The sequence below is a fragment of the Haemorhous mexicanus genome, chromosome 20 (assembly GCF_027477595.1).
Source record: "Haemorhous mexicanus isolate bHaeMex1 chromosome 20, bHaeMex1.pri, whole genome shotgun sequence".
Classification (NCBI taxonomy): domain Eukaryota; kingdom Metazoa; phylum Chordata; class Aves; order Passeriformes; family Fringillidae; genus Haemorhous; species Haemorhous mexicanus.
Genome location: NC_082360.1, coordinates 1,434,175 through 1,458,054, shown reverse-complemented (window position 1 = coordinate 1,458,054; position 23,880 = coordinate 1,434,175). Strand labels below are relative to the sequence as shown.

Sequence of the window (23,880 nt, the reverse complement as noted above, 5' to 3'; positions counted from 1 at the left end):
AAGCTGGAAAAGGATTATTTGGTCAACCTGCCTTGTAAAGAAAACCTACTAACACTTAACACGAAGCTCAGAGCTACACACCTAGGCAGCACAGAGTCTGAAAAACATGAAAGGCAGGACTGAAGGCACCACCCCTGCCCTCCCTGGTGGCCCTCTGCAGGTGGACAATGGCCAGGCCTTCGTGTGGCTGGCGCAGCTGCGGCACCGCTGGTCGGACGAGGAGCGGCACTGCTGGGCCAACATCTGTGATGCTCAGTTCCTCTACTGCTACGAGTACCTGGGCAACACCCCCCGGCTGGTCATCACCCCCCTGACTGACAGGTGAGGCCCTGGTGGTGCCTGCTGGGGCCACCTGAGTGGTGGTTATGAGATGTAAACTTCAAGGCATTTAGAGATTTTAGGGGAGGTAAGATTTTAGAGATAAGCTTTATTGGAGTTAATTAAAATAAGTGCGTAGACAAATGGGGGACAGAGGAGTCCTTTTGCTTTATTCCAATAAAGGGAGAGGCCATGGAGCATTCCCCTGGGGTCTCTCCAGTTTTTGGAGGACGCAGCCTCCTTTTTATCCCAATTTCCCAGCCACACTTCCCTTCTCTCTTTCCCCATGGCTGAGGTACTTGGGAGGTGCAGACTTCCCAGAACACCTGATACCAGAGATTCCCCTCTAATGTATAACCCTCCCTTTTAATTTTTAATTCTTACGTAATTTAGGGGTTTTCCCCATTGTTTCTTTCATCTTTCAATGTCCAATTTAATTTATCAGCAACTCTAAACTTTATTTTAAAAACAAATATCTTTTCCCATTCACCAATCAGTGGAATCCTCCCCATTGTTTCTTTATCTCTCAGTGCTGGTTTTATCTTGTTTGCAAAGACAGATCTGCCATTCCTCTCACCCAGCTCAGTCTCTTTCCCCTTTTCTCTCATCCTGTGCAGGTGTTACATCACCCTGACCCAGTCCCTGCACCTGACCATGAGTGGGGCTCCTGCAGGCCCTGCTGGCACTGGCAAGACAGAGACCACCAAGGACCTGGGCCGAGCCCTGGGCATCATGGTCTACGTGTTCAACTGCTCCGAGCAGATGGACTACAAGGTGCTGTGCTGCCCTAATACTTTCTGAAAAATCCCTTCATCAGGATTTTTTCTCCTGGGAAGATGAGAAACCTCAGCTTCTCTATGTTTTGCTCTTCTGGAATGTAGTCTGGAGATTGTTTATCTGAACATGTAAATGATTTTTAATTAATAGCCAATCACAGGTTTTATTATTCATTCCTTTCTTGCCTTCTGATATATCCTTTCTCTTTCTTTAGTATAGTTTTAGAATATAGTATAGCGTAATATAATAAAATAAAATAGTAACTAAACCTTCTGAAAACATAAAGTCAAATTCTCATCTCTCACCTCATCCTAAAAACCTCACAACACCACAGTGCTGCTCCCCCCAAACTGGGGCTGCTCAGGGCCCCTGGAACCTGCAGAGTGGGAGTTATCAGCTGAGCTTGCTCTGGTCCATCCCCTCTCCTCTTATCCCTGCTGCCTCCCTTCCTGCTGAGAAGCTTTTTCTCCTCCTCCTCCTTTTTGTCTCTGAGACTTGCACGAGGTTCTTGAGGAGGAAGAGCTGAACTGTGCTCTCTGCCCTGCTCCACCTTTCCCTTCTCTTCTGGAGTTAGATTTCATATGAAATTCTTCCAAAATTCTGGCCTGTTCACTCGAGGCTGAGGCTGTGCTGATCCATTCCCTCTCTCCAGACCCACAGGACACCTGTCCCAGGCATGGGGACAGAGCTCTCCTGGTTCCTCAGGTTCCTCTGCTGGGATAAGGCCAGCACTGGTCATGGGGCTGATCCCTGTGCTCTCCAGGGACACTGGCTTTGGTGGCCTTGGACCATATTTTATCCAGCTGAGGTCCCTCATGGACGTGGGGCCATCAGTAACTCAGCCCAGGTGACCTTTGGATGGAACCAGAGTGCAGAGTTGTCTAGAGAGGGCAATTAGCAAATCAAGTGGCAAACTGTGCAGAGCTATAAATATTATAATTGAGTTGTGCCTGCTGCTCCCGTGCACTTACTAAATACCCACAATAGACTGTAAATTGCTATAAATAAACAGGCAGGGAAACCAAATCCACTTTTTGCTGGAGTAAATTCCATTTCTGATTTCACTCTTGTAATTTTATTTTATTTTTTTTTTCTTTTCAGTCTTGTGGGAATATTTACAAAGGCCTTTCCCAGACAGGAGCCTGGGGCTGTTTTGATGAATTTAACAGGATCTCAGTTGAGGTCCTTTCTGTGGTTGCTGTACAGGTAAGTGGAGAAAAGCTTGTGGATAAATACAAGCCAGCCTTCCTTCCCTCCCTCCCACAGGGCCAGAACAGAAGGATTTGAGTCTGGGGGAACTTCAGTGCTGAAAATTGAGTTGCTAAAATATCAAAGTTCTTCTGGTCCCCAATGTCAGCTGTGAGTGCAGGTTTTGGGATCCTAGTGTTTGACTGAGGAGATGAATTCTTTCTAGACCCGCTTTGGGGCTTGGCATTGCAGAAATTAAGGTCTAGAGCCCAGAAGTTTCTACACTTATGTAAATGCCTTGGCCAAAGGAATTGTTCTGAGCCCCTCCACAAACTCCTCACTCTCATCTCTCTTTGTCTCATCATTGTACCTCCTCTGCTGTCCCAAAGAAATCCCTGGCAGGTACAGGTGTTTGCTGTCCTTCCCTCTCCATTTCCCTTCCACCAGGTTCTGGCTTAAACTTGTCATTGAAAAAACGTCTTTCAGGATCTTAAAATAAAAGGGGAAGCTGAACAAAAGAAGCCCAGATATGACTCAGCTGCTAATGATTCCCTGGCTCCTGGCTGGAGCGTGGTGTCTGAGTGAGCAGGGCTGTCACTCCATCATCGCCTCTGCTGCTATTAGAGGGTAACCATGGTGATGGTTAATTGGCTGCCTTAGTCATGCAGCTCCTGTCGATGTGGGTCCTTACACTGAGAAACTCCCTTAATTGCTTTGCTTTAAGGTGGCAAACGGGTGAGTTTAGGGCAGAGATAGATTCCTCCCTGATGAAGTGGTGTTAGTGAGGAGGTGAGCTGGCTGCAAGGGGCTGCTCCCTTGGGAGGTGGGGAAGGAGGGTCTGGCTGTAAGGACTTGGAATGGGAGGTGGGCAGTGAGGTGGCCTGGCTGTGTTTGCTGTTTAGGAACATGTTTTTGTACAGAAAAAGTGATAAAGTACTGGAATGGTCTGCCTGGAGAGGTGGTGGAGTCACCATCCCTGGATGTGTTTAACAAAATATTGGATGTGGCACTGGGTGCCAGGGTTTAGTTGAGGTGTTGAGGCTGGGTTGGACTCCATCTGAAAGGTCTCTTCCACCCAGTGATTCTGGGATTCTGTGACTCACTCCATGGGAATGGAAGGTGGGCAGTGAGGTGGTCTGGCTTTAACAGACCTCCTTGGAACGTGGTGGATGAGAAGAGCAAAGCTGCAATCAGACAGGCAGAAAAGACCAGCCAAGTGTCTTACGAAGAAAACTCTCACAACTCTTTTCAGTTTGACTGTCCAGTCTCTTCAGCCCTTTTCTGCTTTGTCAGAGTTGGATTGTGGTGGGAGACACACAGGTTTACCCCAAACAGTGTAGAAAGATTTATGTGGTCAGTAAAAACCCAGACCAGAGCAGTGATAATCCCCAGTCATCATGGGCCAAGAGCAGGGAGGGCAGCAGTGCTGTCTGGGGGTTTTCATGCCTGAACACCAGTGCTGAGCACTGCCTTGGTTCCCAGGTGAAGAGCGTGCAGGATGCCATCCGGGAGAAGAAGAAATCCTTCAATTTTCTTGGAGAAGACATTAACTTAGTCCCCTCAGTTGGGATTTTCATCACCATGAACCCTGGTTATGCAGGACGAACCGAGCTGCCTGAGAATTTAAAAGCTCTCTTCAGGTGAGTAGAGGTCATGTTTTGTGACCTGTTTGATAAAACTGGCAGAAATTGTCTTTTGGAACATCCAGGCTTCATTTTCTTGGGAAATTCACTGGTGTTGGGGATTCACAGATTGTTTCAGCCACATGCACCAAGCCTGGATCAGGGAATGCACAGGGAGGATAAGGGAGCTCTGTCCTGTGCCATGGGAAAGGCAGTGTGGGCAGACTGGGAGAGTCTCCAGTGGCTCACTGGAGAGGACCTGGAAGATAAAGCTACAGATCCACTGCCCTCGAGCTCTGTAGTCAATGCTTGCTCTGCAATCCTTTCCTGCCTGTCTCCCTAGGCCCTGTGCCATGGTTGTGCCAGACTTTGAGCTGATCTGTGAGATTATGTTGGTGGCTGAGGGCTTCCTTCAGGCCCGGGCCTTGGCCAGGAAGTTCATCACACTCTACCAACTCTGCAAGGAGCTCCTGTCCAAGCAGGTGAGCCCTCTGGTGAGCTCTGGATCCCCAGAATCAGGGATGTGACACTCTGCTATTGATCCCCCAAAATCACGGACGTGACACTCTGCTATTGATCCCCAAAATCAAGGACGTGACACTCTGCTATTGATCCCCAAAATCAGGGATGTGACACTCTGCTATTGATCCCCCAAAATCAGGGATGTGACACTCTGCTATTGATCCCCAAAATCAGGGATGTGACACTCTGCTGTGGATCCCCAAAATCAGGGATGTGACACTGCTATTGATCCCCAAAATCAGGGATGTGACACTCTGCTATTGATCCCCAAAATCAGGGATGTGACACTGCCGTGCACCTCCAGGGCTGAAGCTTCACAGCTTTTAGTTACTGACTGCCTTTGTGGCAGCTGCTGGGACAAGGTAGGATTTGTGATCACCAGAGCAATGACATTTTCAAAGTGCTCTCCTGGAGGATCTGCAGGGACAGAAGCATTTGACCAACTGCATTAACCTCACTGATTTTTGAATTTGAAAGATTTTCCAAAAGCCTCAAATGCCACCATGACTGGGACGGTATTCAGTGACCCTTTGCTTTTTCTCTTAGTTCCTATTGATTCTCCTGCCTGCAAGGGGTTCATGATCACTGTTCCTCTTTTAGTCCAACTAAATACTTCTCTTTCATGTCAAGGGTTGACCATGTAAGGTCACCTCCGGTGCAAAACCCTGGTTAATCAGATTTTAACTTGGCATTGTCTGCATAGAACAAAGCTGGGGTGAGTTGAATCAGGACTCCAGATGGAAAACCTGATCTTGGCTGTGCCAGCATGAGCTGGGGTGGGTTTCTGCCTTGTCACAGAAACTTCTTGCTGTGCAGCTGGAGGCCCTGTGGGAGCTTTGGCCTCCCACACAAAGCAGCCAAGCTGTCGGGCTGTGCTCTGCAGGGTCTTAATGGAGCACAAACAGAAGGACTTGCTTGTTGGCTTGAGAGTTCCTCTCATGCCTCTTTAGGATTCTTTTCCAGCAGTGTCCTCCCTGCCCCTGCTTGATGGACTTTCCCCAGGATCAAATGTCCCTGGTAACCTGCTGATGGAGAAATTTGGGTGTCTGAGGCCTCCGAATGGACTAACAAGCCTTCCACCTCAGTAGCTCCTGCAGATCCAGGGCTCTGGCAGGCCTTGCTTAACCCACACAAATGCCAAGGTTTAAGAGTTTAGGGGGAAAATTGCTTAGGTCTCCAGAGGGCTAGTCCTACTGCTGACTTAGTGCCAGCTCTGAGCCCACGTGATGGCATGAACAGCTGAATTATTTGACTCTTCCTGGTGGGAAGCTCACCTTGTGAAATGGAGACTCAGGCTGGTGGAGGTCTCTGGCCACGACACAAATAACGAATTTGGCTGCATTTCCATTGCTGACAGCTCTGGCAGCTGGGACTGCTGGTTTTTACCCCTGCCTGGGCATAAACTCACCCCTGTTTTTATTTCTTTCTCCCCCTCACACAGGACCACTATGACTGGGGTCTGCGGGCCATCAAGTCGGTGCTGGTGGTGGCCGGCTCCCTGAAGCGCGCGGAGCCCGAGCGGCCCGAGGAGCAGGTCCTGATGCGCTCCCTCCGCGACTTCAACATCCCCAAGATCGTGACAGACGACGTGCCAGTGTTCATGGGGCTCATTGGGGACCTGTTCCCTGCCCTGGACGTGCCTCGGAAGCGCGACCTGGATTTCGAGGCCGTGGTGAAGGAGGCTGTGCTGGAGCTGCGGCTGCAGCCTGAGGACAACTTTGTGCTCAAAGTAAGGCCGAGGGACATTCTGCTCTGTTGTGGTGTTGTTGGGGTCCCCAGGGCGAGGTGAGAGATGAGAATTTGACTCCTTGTTCTCAGAAGGCTGATTTATTATTTCATTATATTGTATTATCTTATATTAAAAGAAATGCTATACTAAAACTATACTAAAAAAAGAGGAGACATCAGAAGGCTGGAAAGGAATGAATAGTAAAAAACCTGTGACTGACCAGAGTCCAATACAGCTGGACTGGGATTGGTCATTAAGTAAAAACAATTTCACATGCTGGGTAAACCATTCTCCAAATCATATTCCAAAGCAGCAAAACAGGGAGAAGCTGAAGCTTCCCAGGAGAAAAAATCCTGGTGAAGGGATTTTTCCTAAAATATCATGGTGACACTGCTCTACCTGCACCATCATTAGCTCAGCTGGGTTTTCTCAACCATCTTTGCCTTTTTGTTCAAAGAAGGCTCTGCACAATCACAGAATCATAGAATGGTTTGGGTTGGAAGGGACCTTAAAGCTCAGCTTGTTCCACCCTCTGCCATGGGCAGGGACATTTTCCACTATCCCAGGCTGCTCCCAAGCCCTTTCCGCCTTGTCTTGGACACTTCCAGGGATGGAGCAGCCACAATATTCCCCTTGCAGACAGACCTTGATGGAGGACAGCCAGCTATGCTGGCTCTGAGTGGTCCTAAATTCATCTCTGCCTCTTTCCTGGATTTCTAGAGACTGACTCTCGTGCACATGCAGCCCCTGGAGTGCAGAGCCTCCCTGGCTAGTGGCTGTCACAGCAATGCTGGAGGCTTGTCTGCCTGCTCAGGATTTCACCATTCTGGTTTCAGTGATCAGACAAAACTCAGGGTCAAATCCCCTAGTGTGTCTGGGGCTCTGGTATAGAAATTGGTGACCCAATGGGAGCTAATTTCACAGACTGCTTTGGGATAGAAGGGACCTTAAGGGACATCTCATTCCAACCCTAAGCCACAGACAGGGACTCTTTCCCCTAGATTTTGCACATCTGAAGTTCACTTTGGCACATCTGTCTGAGCTCTGGGCGTGTTTCCCCAGGTGGTGCAGCTGGAGGAGCTGCTCAGTGTCCGGCACTCCGTGTTCGTGGTGGGGGCTGCAGGCACGGGCAAGTCTCAGGTGCTGAGGTCCCTGCACAAAACCTACCAGAGGATGAAGCGCCGGCCTGTGTGGACAGACCTCAACCCCAAAGCAGTCACCAACGACGAGCTCTTCGGTGTCATTAACCCAGCAACAAGAGAGTGGAGAGATGGTAAATGTCCTTTTGTGGCTGAAGTTGGAGATAAAAAGGGCATTTTTAAGGAAGCTCTGAGAGGGTGATGGGTCTCTGTGTGCAGGTCTCACAGCCCAGGTGTTGCTCCCAGCCATGTGAGGGGTTGCTGTTGGAAGGACATGTAGGGTGTCACAGCTTTTTGGGAATTTATCTTTTTCCCACAAGGATAATTACCATGTCTGTTAACACCAGCACTTCCCAATTCCTAATTTGGGCAGGTTGTTTTTTGGGCTGGGCTGCTGATGAAAGAGAATTCCCTCCTGCCCTGTGCTGGGGCCCCCCAGAAAAGTGCCACTGCCAGGTTTCTATGGCTGGACATGCCCAGCAGCCTTTGAGAGGTGTTTTCCCACTGAATATCCATGCCTGATCCCCAGCACACAGTGTTTGCCAGTCTGTTGATAGTGATTGCTCCTGAGGAGGATGAGATGAGCATTTAAGACCTGCTGAAAGATTACAGAGATGCAGAGTGCAAATGCTGGGTTGTGACTAATCCAGAAAGGCAGCTTTGATTCCTTGTGTGACTGTTCTGGGAGCTGAGGGAGGACAGCTCCATAAATCATCCCTGGCCGGAGGTCTCCAGGAGAGGAGCTGCCACCACCTCCCCTGCCACCACCCCTCCTGCCCCCTGCTCCGCTCCACTGCCAGGTCTAATTTCTTTTTAATTGTGGTTGGGGACCCTTAATCAAAGTGACAAAGGGAAGTGTGGGATGCAGCCAGCCCTCTGCAGAGAGAGCTGCACCTTGGGGACTGTGGATCAGAGGCTGTGGGTGGCACTGGACAGCAGGAGGAACACTGGCAGGTGGCTGTCCAGTGTCCTCAATCCTCTAATGTTTCAAGAGCACTTACAGGGCTCCTCTCTGATGGCTCAAGGCAGATATTTTCTGCACTAACCATTCCTGGAAACGTTGTTTCTTGGTGCCAAAGAGCAGCCAGGCCATTTTCAGCACAGCCTGACAGGAGAGGATGTCCCCTTATGGATCAGCTCCTCCTTTTTCCTCTTCCCAAGTTCATCCTGTCACTCATTTCACTGCCAGCAGCTGGGAAGTTTGCACATGTTAGGTGGAAAAAGGTCCCACAAGGGAATCCTAAAAGTGTTATGTGTAGATCCAAACTCTCCTTTCAGATCCCAAGGCCCCTCTGTGGTGTGGATGCCCGAGGTTGGGAGAGGGGCATCTCCCTCCAGCTGCTGTGGTTGTGATGCTCCCAGGCAGGAGCTGCTGCTGGCCCTGGCAGTGCTGGAGAGGTTGCCAAGCTGTGTCCAGCATGAGGAAAGGAGTCCAGGCAGAGCCAGGGAGGTGTTATTTATCTGTGACCCCCTCTGTAGCTGTGTGGCTGAGCTGTTGTGCACAAGCTCTGTTTCGGTCATGCAGTGCCACTGGCAGCTCCTGACCTGCATCAAGAGGGGACAGCTGGTCCTGGAGAGACAAAAAGCATGCCTGTCACAATTCACCAGCAGAGAGGCTGTTTTTAATGCTTGCCTGATGTTCCTTCATGCAGCCCAGCCTTTCCCTAGGTATTTCCTTGTGTGGAGGAGAGTGATGGTTCTGTGGAGCTCTCATTTGCCCTGCAGTACTTCTGCTCTGTTCCCAGCTTCTCACTCTTCTTAGCATTCATTATTTACTCCCCTTGAGACTCTGTATATTCTCTGTCTCCTTGATTTTAGTGACATTTTGTTCTGTCACTCAATGTCACTCTGGGCTTGTTCTCCCCTCAGTCTCACTAAAGCCATGACCCAGTGTTCAAAGCATCTTGATTTTCCTGATATACTTCAAGCCACAGGAAAAAAAACCCCGAATATAATAATTTCCAAGGCATATTCAAATGGTCTTCTCTGCATTGTGGAGTTGGTGGGGTTTGTTTTCTCTGAGTATTTTTCCTGTGTTTTATGGTTTTCAGTGGGAATGAAGCTCATGTAGGCCCACAGTCATTTTCAGTGATAATAACTCTGATAATATTTTTTTCTTCAAAGCAGATATCATTATACAGTATTATTTATGTCCAGATGCAAAGAGTTATGAACGTAAAAGGGGAAAGCATAATTTTTAGGAAGTTGCTGGAAAAATCTGTTAGAGCAGGTGACAACTTCAGTGTTCATCAGCATATTCATGTCACCCTCCCAGGACTGTTTTCATCAATCATGAGAGAGCTGGCCAACATCTCACATGATGGTCCCAAGTGGATGGTACTAGATGGAGATATTGATCCAATGTGGATTGAATCTCTGAACACTGTGATGGATGATAATAAGGTAATGGATGTCAGGTAAAGAAGCAGGTATTCCTTGTCAGGGGTGATTCAGCCTGGGAGAAATGCAGATTGTAATAACATCTCCTGGAATAAAGAGATGTGCTTCTTCAGACATACCAAACAATATTGCACAAAGGCAATGGTGCATGAGGGAAATAACTTAGAGCTTGTTTTCATTGGAATTTCCCTTTTCTGGAGAGGCATGCATGTGAGTAATTGCAAATATTCTGATCATAACTTCAGGCCCTTTAGAAGTAGGGTAGGTACATAATTCTGTACATCATACCCACCCTGAGGGAGTGCTTTGGATTCTGGGTTGGGGAAGAGAGAAGGAGCATTCTGTGCCTGTCAGAAATCATGTCCTGGCATCACAGAATGGTTTGGGCTGGAAGGGATCTTAAGGCTCACCCCATCCCAGCCCCTGCTGTGGGCAGGGACATCTTCCACTATCCCAGGCTGCTCTAAGCCCTGTCCCTTGGGTACAGCCAGGGGTCCTGGGGCAGCCCCAGCTGCTCTGGGCACCCTGTGCCAGGCTCTGCCCACCCTGCCAGGGAACAATTCCTAATTCCCAATATCCCATCCATTCCTGCTCTCTGGCAGTGGGAAGCCATTCCCCTTTGTACTGTCACTCCAGGCCCTTGTCCAAAGCCTCTCTCCTGTTCTCTTGGAGCCCCTTCAGGTACCAAAAGGCCACAGTAAGGTGATCCCACTTCCTTCTTCAGGCTGAACACCCCCAGTTTTCTCAGCCTGAGAACTAACAGAGCTGCTCCACCCCTCTGCTCATCCTGGTGCCTCCTCTGGGCTCTCTCCAGCAGCTCTAGGTCCTTCCTGTGCTGAGCCCAGGACTGGGGCAGCTCTGCAGGTGGGGTCTGGCCTGGAATGGGGCAGAATCCCCCCTTGTCCTGCTGGGCACTGCTGGGGCTGCTGTGCCTCAAGGAGCTGAGCTGGGCAGCCAAGCCCAGCAGTGCCAAGTGCTGAACACCCTTCATTCCTGTTCCTGGCAGAGCTTCAGGCTGTCTGTCTGTCTGCACGTGCAGGTGCTGACCCTGGCCAGCAACGAGAGGATCCCTCTGAACCCCACGATGAGGCTGCTGTTTGAGATCAGCCACCTGCGCACGGCCACCCCGGCCACCGTGTCCCGGGCAGGTGGGTCCTGCTGGGCTGCCCCTGGGGCTCTTAGCAGCCTGTTGTTGGCCAGTCCTAAGGGAAATACAGGTTGGATATGAGGAGAAAGTTTCTTTCAGAAAGGGTGATAAAGTTCTGGAATGGTTTGCCCAGGGAGGTGGTGGAGTCCCCATCCCTGGTGTGTTAAACAAAGCCTGGATGTGGCACTGGGTGTTGAGGTGCTGGGGCTGGGTTGGACTCGATGATCTTGGAGATCTCTTCAGACCCAGTGATTCTGTGATTCGTTGAAAGCTGCTGGGCTGGCAGCACAGCTGCCTGTGGTGTGCAGGGAGTGTTCCTGAAGCTCACAGACCTGGGAGGATCCTGAGCCCAGCCCCACTTGGGGTCTGCCATCGTCTGGGGGGTTTACTCAGAGTGTTCCTACTGCTGCTGTGGGGTCAGGGCTGCAGCACTGCTGGGAGCACTCTCCTGCACAGCTCTGCGTGTGCCTGATGAGGAGAGAGCAGCCTCTATCCCAAAGAGCTTTTGGAGCTGTGCATGGGAATGGACAATGAAGGTGTCCCCTGGTGTCTGGTGCCCAGAGCAATAACATGGCTCAGGAAACACCATGTTCCAAATTTGGGGAAGGGTCATGAGAGGTGTCCCGGTTTCCTGAGTTGCATCTCTTCACTGTGAACATTTCTCCTCTGCAGTGGGGCAGGAGGAGGGGGCGGGTAACGAGGGACCCCAGGTGCATTTGACAGGGTTTCAGTTGTTTCCGAGAGTAGCTGAAAGTTCCTGGTGGAAAAAGGGAAAGCCTCTGCCGTGTCCTTACTCTTGTCTCTTCTCCTGCACCTCAAGGCATCCTGTACATCAACCCCTCAGACCTGGGCTGGAATGCCCCCGTGAGCAGCTGGATTGACCGGCGGGAGGTGCAGTCGGAGAGGGCCAACCTGACCATTCTGTTTGACAAGTACCTGCCTGTTTGCCTGGACACCCTGAGAGCCAGGTACCACTGCAGCCTGGGACAGTGGGAGGTGTCCCTGCCCCCCCCTCCAGGGGGTTGGAATAGATGACTTTTAAAAGTTCCCTTCCAACCCAATCTAGTCTATGATTGTGTGATTCTCCATCCTCTGCTCGCTCCCCATACCTGCAGTTTCATTTTAAAAAAAAGAAAAAGAAGAAAAGTCAGTGAACAACTGAACCTGGTCACCATCAGCCCCAACGAGGAGGTGTCAGGAGGAGTGCAAGTCTTGCTCCTTGGTACTGGGAGTTGGGAATCTTGCTGGGGAGCTCCTCTCTGGGTGCCCAGACTTTAAAGCTCTTGGCAGCAAAGCCCATCAAGCATCTCCAGCTCTCTCTGCTGAGCAATTGTCAGCCCATGAAATCCCCAGGATTAGCTGAACCAGCCCCGAGCTGAGTATTTTGGTAGCTTGCTTAATTCAGAAATTGTAGAACCAACCTTTCAAATAGCTCTAATTACTTTATGGAGGACTTCAGTGCTGCTACAATATTAGTTTGGAATTCTGTAAGTGTAGCTTAAATGAATGTAAAATGGCAAGATGAAAGGTTTTATTTTATTACTCCTCTATTTGACCGCTTTTGAACTCCTGGCACTCCCAGGAAATCATCGCCTTCAGCAACTCCTCCATTTTACTTCTTTCAAGAGGATCAAAGTTTTTAAATGCCTGAAACTTCTGATTACTGTTATTATGTGTGTGTGTGCCAGTGCCAGCAGGGCCAGGCAGAGGATGGGTGTTCTCTTCTTCCTGCTGACAAGGAAAATGCTGATATTCTGGCAAAGCATTCCTGCCTTGCTTTCCTGGGCTGGGAGCAGCCCTGGTGCTTCACCCAGTTATGTTTCCCAATTATGTTCTCCTTTTCCTTCCCTCAGATTTAAGAAGATTATTCCAATTCCTGAGCAAAGCATGGTTCAGATGCTGTGTTACCTCCTGGAATGCCTCCTGACAGAGGACAACACACCTCCTGACTGTCCCAAGGAGCTTTATGAACTTTACTTTGTCTTTGCTGCTGTCTGGGCCTTTGGTGGCTCCATGTTCCAGGACCAGGTAAGAAGGGAGGGGCCACATCAGCATCTTTCAAGAGACCTTTTATTGCCTTTGTTTTTTCCCTGCTTTTTGCTACTTTCCCAGACCTAAATCTGTGTCAGTGCTGCTGTTTGACCTGGAAACCTGAACTAAACAATCCCTTTTGTGAGAGACCTCATTATCCAGGTGGTAACACTGGAGAATGGCCAAGCCCAGCGTGGTGCCATCACCTCCAGGCTGTGGAGAGCCAGAGCAGCTTTTGTGGTCCTTTGGAGGATTTAACCCTCCATTCCCTGGGTGCCAGCTGGGAAAACCACAGCCCTGGTTCTGTCAGTGCAGGGTGACTTTTAAGCCAAGCCTGGGGGGCACAGCTCAATTCAGAAATTGGTCCATGCCCAGCAGCTGCCTCAGCAGAGGAACTTCAGCCCCTCGCTCTGTCTGGGGCACGGCTGGTGGCACTTGGACATGGCATTCCCATGCCACAGCAGCCAGCCCTGGCATGGCAGGGCCTTGGCACAGCTGGGTGTGTGGCAGGAGGAGCTGGGAGCAGGCTCAGCATCCCTCTGGGAGGATTCTGGGCGTTGCTGCTCTGTAAATGTCAGGGAGGAGAGCGTGAGCACACGGCGTCCGAGCGAGGGGGAGCCTGATGAAAAACGATCCAATATAAAAGCTGTTTATTGCTCCCTGCTGAAGGTGCCCTGCCTGGTGACCTTTTGCTGCTGAAATGTCAGGAGAAACAGGCTGGAAGGCTTCCCACTGCTCGGTGTTTGTTGGTGGGGAGCAGGGCCCCTCCATAAAACCAGATGATAGATTTGCCATTTCCAGGCCCTCAAATTAGCAGAAATCCACACGGGGCTTTTGTTAAGGAAGCAGTTTGAGCTCAACACCATTCTGGCAACAGAGCTGGGGCTGGGACTGCTCCACTTAAGGGCTCAGCCCCTCCCAGCATGGGAGCAGGGCGAGGCAGCACTGTGAGAAAGCTTTTAGCAGTGCTGCACATCCCTTTTCTGCTGCCAGGCTGAGGAGTTGTGACAGCAGGAGAAAGGAGATTACAGTCATTCTGCCTCTCTGGGCAGCACGAGACTGCAAAATCTTGGATGCTAATCATGTGGTTTTCAAATCCTCTGGTCTTTTGATGTGTGGTGGCTTGGGGAGCTTTGCAGAGGACACTCAGTTCAAAGCCAGGTTTCCTGAGGGAGGCTGAGCAGTCCCTGGTCCCACCTGCTCCCCAAAACCCATGTGGTGGCTATGGGGAGGAGAGACCTAATAGAGATGCCCCAGGAACAAACTGTGCTGCTAAAACCAGCTCAGTGATGCATGTGCTCTCTCCCAGACATCTTTTTAGCAGCACTTTCCCCCTCCTTCCCCCCCGTTTCTCCCCAGGGCTGAGGGCTGCAGTCCCTGTGCTCTGCGTGGGAAGGGTTCAGACAGTGGCTGGCCCAGTTTCACAGAGGAGACCTGAGGCAAGGAAGGGGACTAAGCACATTTTGCAAATTCTGACTCAGTGTCTAAAGCAAAAACTATCACCCCAGCTCCCAAAAAACAAAAGTTCAGATGCTTGAAAATCCTCATGCATGGAGGGATAGAAGGGGGGAAAGCAGGAGCTTGCTGGGCTCTGTGGCAGCAGCCCCTCTCCCATTCTGTGCTGAACTGGGGCTTGCTGCTCCTGCTTGAAAAGAGGCCAGAAAACAACAACTAAGTGTTGGCAGGGTGATGTGATTTATGAGGAAGAGATTTGGTATGCATGCTCTGACTGTCCATGGCCATGGATGGAGATGGATGTGGTGTCCTTGTCTGTTGGAAGAAGTAGGCACCAAAAATCAATCAAGTGTCTGTTTAGTCACAGGCACGTATTTCTCTTTTTCAAATTGATCCATCTGTCTAATCTCAGACATACTAGGAGTGATCAACACAGAGGATGAATTATTTAGGGGAATAAATAGGAGTGATGAGAAAAAATGAAGAAAATGAAAAATTAGCCTTAATAATAGGAAAAAGGATAAGGTTGTTATGCTGTGGAATGTATTTTTAAGGACTTATCCCACTCTAGTGGACTGGGATAAATAACATTCTCCATCTCTAATGAATTTCTCTGGATTTGTCTAATTTTTCCTCTCTTTATCTGGCAGCTGGTGGACTACAGAGTGGAGTTCAGCAAGTGGTGGGTGGCAGAATTCAAGACAATCAAGTTCCCTTCTCACGGCACAGTCTTTGACTTCTACGTTGACCCAGAAACAAAGAAGTTTGAGCCTTGGTCTAAACTTATTCCCCAGTTTGAATTTGATCCAGAGGTGCCACTGCAGGTAGGTGACCCCGGCAGGCTGCTGGGCTGGAGGAGCTCGTGTGTTTCAGTGACTGAATGTGGGTGTTGCAATGAAGTCTGGTGAAAGGCCAGGCACTGCTGGAATTCTTTATTGGATACAACTAAATCACCCATCTTTTTTTGCTCTGCTTTGGCTGTAACAGCACAACCTCCATCCATCTTCCAAACACAAGTGATGTACAGCAGGGGCAGGGAGCTGCTGTGCCCAGGGTGGTGAGACAGAGCAGGGACAAAGCCTCTGAGACACCCTGACTGGTTGTCGTTCTCGTGGCTGTACATAGAGGTGGTTTTATGTTTGGGCCAAGAAAGAAGTTCCTCAGGTAGTAAATGGTGGTTGCCAGTTGCACTTCTCTGTGTTTTTCAGAAGTGGCACAGTGAGCAGATCACTTGTAAAAATCATCACTGATTTAGCAAGGTGTGATCTTGTGGGGGGATGCAGGTGCCTCTCCCAGGGGTGTGGTTGTGTTTGCGGGGTCCCAGGATGAGGGAAGAGATGAGAATCTTGTCTCCATGTTTCAGAAGGCTGATTTATTATTTTATGATATATATTATATTAAAAGTAAATGCTATATTAAAACTAGACTAAAAGAATAGAAGAAAGGATTTCATCAGAAATCTTGAAAGGAAAGGAATAATAATAAAATCTTGTGACTGACCAGAGAGTCTGAGACAGACGGACTATGATTGGCCATTAATTAAAAACAACCACATGAAACCAATCACAGATGCACCTGTTGCATTCCCCAGCAGCAGGTAATTATTGGTTTTCTTTTCCTCTGAGGCTGCTCGGCTTTTCAGGAGAAAAATCCTAAAGGATTTTTCATAAAATATGCCCATGTGGATATTTCGTATTTTATGAAATATCCACATGATATTTCATAAAATAAGTGACACAGGGTTTCCCCTGAAAAGATAGATTTTAATGGCTGGCAGCAGCACATCACTCCTTCCCTAAAAGGCTGAAACCTGAAGGCATCAGGGCAGGGGGCACTGAGGTGGGTGCTGTGCCCCCAGGCCTGCCTGGTGCCCACGGCTGAGACGGTTCGGGTGCGGTTCCTGGTGGCCAGGCTGCTGCAGCGCCGGCGCCCCGTGCTGCTGGTGGGCACTGCTGGCACGGGCAAGTCTGTGCTGCTGGGGGACACGCTCTGCTCGCTGGACACCGACACCTTCCTGGTCAAGAAGGTCCCCTTTAACTACTACACCACCTCTGCCATGCTGCAAGGTAAGCTCTTACACGGTGCTCGGGGGTTAGGGCTGGGTATCGGGAGGAATTTCTGTGCAGAAAGGGTGGTTGGGGATGGGAATGGGCTGCCCAGGGAGGTGGTGGGGTCACCATCCCTGGAGGTGTTTGACAAAGCCTGGATGTGGCACTCAGTGCCAAGGTTTAGTTGACAGGTTGGTGCTAGGTCAAAGATTGGACTCGATGATCTCAAAGGTCTTTTCCAGCTGGGTTCATCCTGTGCCATTCTGTGATTGTGTCACATCATCACTGTGTGATTCTGTGCCATTCTGTGCCATTCCTGGGGCATCCATTGGGGTTTGGAGCAGGATGTGCTCTGGGAAGCTCAAGCAAAGACCCATGGGTGAGTTGCCCATGTTGTTGTGGGCACACTCAGGACCCCACAGTGAAGCTCTCTGCTCAGCAGAGCCCTGCTTTTGGGGGGAAGATGTTTTCCAACCTGAGGATTTGCATTCTTAACCCCACCACTCTGGTTCAGGGCTGTGCCAAAGCCCAGGCTTCAATCTGCTGTGGTTTCCATGGCTTGTATTTGACTTGAAGTGTTTTTAACATGGAATTGAAGAATAAGATGGGTTTTTTGGAGAGGATCCAAACTGTCCTCGGGGTGCCATGATGGGAACTGCATCCCAATTAGCAGTGAGGATGGTGTTAATGGCTGTGTGCAGGCTGGCTGCATGGGGCTGTGCTCCTGTCCTGCCACAGCCCAGCATGTCCCATGGAGCAGGTGCCACCCCCTCCCCAGGGGCACAGAGCTTGCTGGCCTGGGGGGCTCAGACCCCCCGAGGGATTTCTTGCCCCAGGGAAGCCCTTCCAGGAAAAAAATGGGTAAAACCTCCCCTTCTGGCCAGTCCCACAGCCGTGGGCAGTGTGATGGTTGCAACCTCCCTTTTTCCTTTTCCTCCTGGAGTGAGAAGTGCCCTGGCTTGGGGAGGGGGCTCAGCTGGGGACCCTGGTGTTCCCCACCTGCCCAGGTGAGTGTGTACAGCTGTGGGGCAGGTACAGGGTGTCCTTGTTGTTCCGGGCTGAGACCTCCCCTTCCTTCCTCTGCAGAGCCCAGCACATCTTCATCACAGGGAAGTGTGATTTATGCTGCCTGGCATCCTTCCCCACTGCTCATTTTTAGTTAATTTGTCCCTTTTTGTGGAGTTTGTCAGTTGGCTGCTTTTTTTTCTTCCCCAGCAGGTGCCTCTTTAGATTTGTAAAATGGGAATCCAAAGCAGTTTGGGATTCTAGTTTTTATTTACCTTGGAAAAAGCCAACCTGAAAGCCAGGAATTTTTAAGTCGAGGAGCCTGTTGGGACAGAGATTTTAAGGTTCAGAGCTGCACTCTTGAGGGGAAGCAAAGGGATGTGGTTCAAACAAACTTTGTGGACCTGTAGCTTACAGATTTTTATGTGCATGGGGGTTAAAAGGAGCCAGATTCTCTCTGTGTCCAAACCTGGGCACAGTTTGGGGATTTTCTTTGGGGTATTTTGATCAATCCCACTGCCTGTGGAGCCTGGACCTCTGGAGTGCTGCTCCATGCCCCCTTGGACCTCTGCTCCTCCATCAGCTCCATCCCTGCCCTCATTCCCCACCTTGCCCCTCCATATCTGCTTGAGAAAATGACAATAAATGTTGGTTTTTGGGGTTGGGTACTCTCTCCCCCATGGCCATCAGCGTGAGAGGGGCCACACTTGCCAAGTCTGGTGTGCAGTGAGTGTTTGAGGGGCTGATGGGGATGTGTCAGGAGCCCAGAGCAGGGACCCTGCAGAATTATTGTGGGATAAGCTTTGAATTAAAATGCAACTTCCACAAACGTGTCACTTCATCCCCAGTAATTGCATTTCACTATGATGAATCTCCTGCATCCTTGTTTAACCTCGAAAAGGGCTGATTTTATGTGTTAATTAAGGCCTAATTAAATTTAAATTAAATGCTTATTTGAAACACTTAATTTGACTTGCTACCAGAAATTTCAAATATTGTGGTTTTATTGAAGGGGGAGAGAGACTCCACTGAGGAAAAATCTATCATTTTTCTAAGCACAATTCATGGCTTTGTGCAGAAGAGTCTGTGACAAGAAAACAGCTGAATTCTTAGTGGGTAACCAGGCTGTCTGCAGGGCACCCAAGCAGGAAACAAATGGGGTTTTAAAAGATTTGTGGTCTGAAAAAAACAACCCAGAATATAAATTTTCCCTAACAACTTTTGCCCTTGATAAGGGATGGCTGAAGTGTGCATTTGCACCAAATTTTTATCAAAACTCCCAGTTGTCCCTAATTACAAAGGATTGCTCCTTGCCTTGCTGCTGCTTACAGGACTGGTGATAACCCCAAACTGTGTCAGTGAAATAAATTCTGCCTCCATCTCCAGGAGGGCTGGGAGCACCTGGGAGGGAGGGTGGGCTCCAAGAAAAGCCCTGGCAGGAAATTCACCCCAGGGCCCAGAAAAGCTGCTGCTGTTGGCTTTGCCCCTTCCTGAGGCAGTAAAGGTTTCTCAGGCCGCAGTGAAAGGAATCAATAACCTATAAAACATTTTGTGCAGCAGTGTGGGGTGATCTGCATTAAATATCACTCCAGCATTGTAAATATCCCCAATATGCTCCAGTCTAGAGTAGCACATAACCTCAGCCTTCTGCTAAAACAAACGGGAATTTTCCAGAGCTTCCAAATGAGTTTTGTCTCCATGCCCTTCCTTCCTAAAAAGCCACAAACACCACAGGTGAGCTGGGAGGGCTGGGGCTCCCTGCACTCATCCCAGTCCCTCCTGGCCCTACAGGTGTGCTGGAGAAGCCTCTGGAGAAAAAGGCTGGCAGGAATTACGGCCCCCCAGGCACCAAGAGGCTGGTGTACTTCATGGATGACCTGAACATGCCCCAGGTGGACGCCTACGGCACCGTGCAGCCCCACACCCTGCTCAGGCAGCACCTGGACTATGGCCACTGGTATGAGCCTGCTGGAGCTTTGCCCTAGGGTGGATAGCTGGCAGATCTGCGCTATTAAAAGCAAGGAAAGCAAAAAAGCAGAACTATAAGATTAGATTAAAGCCCAAATTTCCCCTAAGCTGTCATCTAACAAAAAATTCTACAACACTACTGATTGCCACACCTATAAAACCCAAAGTTCACAGTCTTTGGTGGGTGAAACACAAGATGACAGCAGCAAATATGGGCTGAGACCTTTTTGTCCATGTTGGTGTTGGGAACAGAGTTTGAGATGAATGCAGAGCCCTCTTCCATCCCGTGGTGGAGCTGGCTGGGACGCTGTGGGTGAGGAGAGCACTGTGCACCCTGGGCTGTCCCATGTCCCCAGCAAACATTCCCTGAGCATGGGGGGAGGCCATGGACTGCCCCTGCTGCGAGCTCCCGGTGCTGTTTTCAGCCAGGCAGCAGCAAACAGTCATTTTCCAGGCACAGGTAATCTGTAGTAAACCAGCAGCAGTGCTCTGGAAGGAGAGTGGAGTGTTTTACACTGCAGCCAGCAGGGCAGGGATACTCACAGCTCTTCCAGGGGAAAGACCAGGCAGAGACATTCCCAGTCTCTTCAGCTGTGTGTGCCCAGACTTGAACAAAATCTTCCCAACCACGGGTGCAGTGGGGTGGATGCAGAAATTCAGGGCTGTGGGTGTTGGGGAGGTTGGGCTCCTCAGAGAGAGGCTGTGTGGGAGCAATGCCATGCCTTGGGGACACCATGTGCTACCTGTCCCTTCCCAGGTGGGTCCAGGTCCCTGCCCTGCTCTCAGCAGCAGGTGCAGCCTCGGTGCTCCTGCTGAGCCCAGGGTGCTGAGGAGGGACAGGGGCACAGCTCTGGTTGCATTCCACAGTAGCAGATAATCATTGTTTACATTTCGTTTCTGAGGCTTCTCAGGAGAAAAGATCCTAATGAAAGGATTTTCATAAAATGTGTCTGTGACACCCATTGGCTGTGCTCCTCTTCCTCTACCCCCCATTCCCCCATGTTTAAAGTCTCCCACCATGAGGCAACACCCTCTTTCCCACCTTGGAAATGAACATGGGATGTTGGTCCCCATGTGGAGAAGAGGACTTCTGGTCTTTTGCCTCTGTCCATGGAAGATCCTGTGGGCTGGGGTCCATAGTTTGCTGGATTGGACCTGTACAGCCCATCCAGACACAGATTCTTACAGTTGGTGCCCAATGTGGGGCTCAAACCCACAACCCAGGGATTCAGAGCCTCTACTGACTGACCCACCTGGGCAGACAGGGATTCCTACACCCAGGGGTGTGTGGTCACCTTCTGTGGCTTTTGCTGTGCCCCAAGGTACGACAGGAGCAGGCTGTCCCTGAAGGAGATCAGCAACGTGCAGTACGTGTCCTGCATGAACCCCACTGCAGGGAGCTTCACCATCAACCCCCGGCTCCAGGTAAAGCCCTGCTCCACAGCCCTGATTTTTGGGTGGGTTGCTCAGGCTCAAGGCTTCAGGAGAACCTGTGGCAGATCCTGCTGTCGTTCAATCAGTGGAAACAGCATGAAGTGACTGATTCCTGATGGAATTTCTCCCTTCTTTGTGTTTCCTCTTGTTTTGCTGCCCAGTGGAAGGAAGAGGTCACAAGTTCCCGGGCAGCTGGACACCCACTCTCAGGAAAACTTCCGATTCAGACAGGCAGATTTTACCTTCCTCTAGCTGATACTTACTGCTGGACCAGAGTTCTTGAAAGTCTTTTGTTGGTCAGGCATTGGAACTTGCAGCCCAGGGAAGTGGTGGAGTCACCAGCTCTGACTGTGTTCAAAAATGAACTCCAAAATGGTGCTCCAAAGTATGCTTTGGGATTTGTTCAAAGGTTGGACCTGATCTCAGAGGTCTTTTCTAACCTTAAGCATTCCATGTTCTCTTCCTCTGCAAGTTCCTCATCAACAAAGGGTCTTCTGGGAGGTGGCACCTTCTGGGGCTGCTCCTACTAGAGACAGGCCTGGGCTTCACCAGGGCTCTGTGGGGCCTTTGGACCCCTCAGCTCTTTAGTGGACTGAGCTTCCCTTGTGATATGCCACTGAAAATCCCTTGTTCAGCCAGCAGAAGGTGTCTCCTGCCAGCTGTCCTCTGCTGGGAATTTGGAGGGGGGACATAGTTCTGGTGGACTTCAAGTCATGGGATCATAGAGCATCCCAGGTTGGAAGGGACCTCCAAAGATCATCTGGGCCAGCCTTTCCTGGGAAGTGGAGCCCAGAGGAGATTGTTCAGTGCTGTGTCAGCCACAGAAAGGGCACTGACCTGGGAGGTGGTTTCCATCTCTCTGACCTTTCCACCTCTCACTTTCTCTTCCTCAGCGTCACTTCTGTGTCTTCGCTCTCTCCAACCCTGACCAGGACTCCTTATCCAGGATCTACAGCACCATCTTGGTGCAGCACCTGGCCAGTGGGAACTTCTCAGAGGCTGTGCAAAAATCAGCCCAGCAGCTCATTGCCCTGGCCCTGGGGCTGCACCGGAAGGTGGCTGCCACTTTCCTGCCAACAGCTGTCAAGTTCCACTACGTCTTCAACCTCAGAGACTTCTCCAATATCTTCCAAGTAAGTGCAGCTCCTGTCCTGTGCCATTTGGAGTTTGTCCCCGTGTCACAGGCAGTTTGTCCCTCTGGCCCTTGGTGAGCCAAACACAGTGTCCCACTCAGTAGTGACACAGCATGGGTGTCCCCTGAGCTCAGGGGGTGACCTGGGGCCATTCCCTGAGCCCTGGTTGGCTTTGAATGGACTCCAGAGCCATCACCCATGACTATTTACCTTCCAGCCTCCTCTGTGGCCAGTGGGGAGGGACGCACAGCTCCAGAAGGAGGTGTAGGTTTTGAGGGGTTTGAAATGTCCTCTGGCTGGAAAAAGGACAAACTGGAGAGAGCTTTGGGCTCCTGACCCCAGCCCTTCCAGCAGTGGCTGTTGTCAAGGTGCTGGAGCTGGGCTTGTCTTGGTGGTCCCCACCCCATGGTGGGGGTGTGGGGGTCTGTGGCACCACCCCACCACACAGGCTGGATGCTCTGTGGGCTGCTGGCCCTGAGAGGACAAGGGTGGCTGGTTCAGCTGCTCTGCCAGAGCCAGGGCAGCTTGGTGGCTGTACCAGCACGTCCTCTCAGGTGCTCAGCATTAGGCATGCAGGATGGCAGTTAGAGAGTGATAAATCAATCCAAACCAGGGTTGATTTTACCACTGAAACTGAATTACCAGCCCCTGTACCAAAGTGAGGTTGTTCAGCTTCAGAAATGTTGTCTTCCATCCTTGGTGAGATTTTGTTTTCCTGTTTACCCCAGCAGTCTCGTGCTTTGGAGCAGCTGGTCTTACTGCTCAAAGAGCCCTTCAGAGTTTCAGGCTGATTAATAAAATTTGATAAATTCCTCAGCAGCCACACCGAGGGTCAGCACCGTAGCCTGTTCTAAACCCCCAGCTGGTCATTTGTCACTGTCCTTGTTAACATCTGCTTCACAAAGTGGGGACGTGGCAGTTCAGAGCCTTGTGCCTGCATCAGACAGGAGCTGAAGCAGAGACAGACAGGGAGATCTGGGACCAGGACCTTGAAAAGTGAATAACTCCACTGTGGCAGGAAGGAGTCAGGGCTGTCACTGTGCTCGGCTGAGCAGCAGCTCAGATGTGAGATGTGGGTCTGGGTAAATCCTGCCTTCAGTTAATCTGGGCTTTGGGAGGTGCAGGGAGAGAACATTTCAGAGAGAAGCATTTCAGTGGGAGGCTTTAATTTGATCTGCTGAATGTGCCAGGGCTGGGGGGTAACAGAAAACATCCTGCAGATCCCAGCTCTGGGCCAGAGGGTCACAGGAATGCTCCTCATTCTCCTTTCAGGAGATTCCCCATCCTCTTTTTTTGTTTGTTTCTTTTAAATGTTGGCCCCACCTCCATCCCAGATGCAGTGACCCACAGCCACGTGTTCCTCTTGCTTTTGGGTTGTGGGGGTCTTTAGATTCAGTCCCTCTAAGAGAGACTGAGTGACTTTTAATTTTGATTTTAATCAGTTTTGGATCTGATGTGTTTTTCCTTCCTCTTTTTGAGTTGTCAGCTTTTCTCACCATTTTTTTTTTTCTGGAATAAATAAAATAATTTGACAGATATGAAACCCAAACAAACTGAGCCATGGACCAGTGAGCTGAGAGGGCCTGCTTTACATTGCTTTCAATGCATTTAATATTTAATGTATAAATAATTAGATGTTAGGAATAAAAGCTGTCTGTTTAATTCATACCATTGAAAACCCTGTGTGCTGTTAATAGGCTTAGTATAGGCGACACCTCTTTGAAATATAATTCTTTTATGCATTTTAATAGAGTTCATGGTAAACATACTGTGCTAAGCAGACAGCAACTGATATTTCCTGCAGGCAGAATGCACCTAATTAGAATTAATTGATTAAAAGAAAAAATAGCCACCAGTAACATTCCCAAACCTTTTTTCCCTTCTTGACAAAGCAGCCATGGCATGGGGATGGGATGGGAGAACCAGGTCTGGGCTGGTGCCTGGCTCTGCAGAGCCCCAGATGC

The 23,880-nt window shown here is 50.1% G+C and overlaps 1 protein-coding gene across 1 annotated transcript in view; it reads left to right on the top strand.

Annotated features, from left to right (window-relative positions):
* The window catches only part of LOC132336834 (dynein axonemal heavy chain 9-like), an 89,337-nt gene that overhangs the window by 37,629 nt on the left and 27,828 nt on the right, over window positions 1-23,880 (top strand). The window contains exons 28-42 of the mRNA XM_059864731.1: window positions 161-321; window positions 936-1,092; window positions 3,766-3,923; window positions 4,249-4,387; window positions 5,869-6,156; window positions 7,219-7,429; window positions 9,571-9,698; window positions 10,735-10,843; window positions 11,663-11,810; window positions 12,696-12,870; window positions 14,979-15,152; window positions 16,187-16,394; window positions 19,173-19,338; window positions 20,672-20,774; window positions 21,677-21,916. Coding sequence (XP_059720714.1) covers window positions 161-321; window positions 936-1,092; window positions 3,766-3,923; window positions 4,249-4,387; window positions 5,869-6,156; window positions 7,219-7,429; window positions 9,571-9,698; window positions 10,735-10,843; window positions 11,663-11,810; window positions 12,696-12,870; window positions 14,979-15,152; window positions 16,187-16,394; window positions 19,173-19,338; window positions 20,672-20,774; window positions 21,677-21,916 — 2,565 coding nt within the window. The remainder of the gene's footprint in view (window positions 1-160; window positions 322-935; window positions 1,093-3,765; window positions 3,924-4,248; window positions 4,388-5,868; window positions 6,157-7,218; window positions 7,430-9,570; window positions 9,699-10,734; window positions 10,844-11,662; window positions 11,811-12,695; window positions 12,871-14,978; window positions 15,153-16,186; window positions 16,395-19,172; window positions 19,339-20,671; window positions 20,775-21,676; window positions 21,917-23,880) is intronic.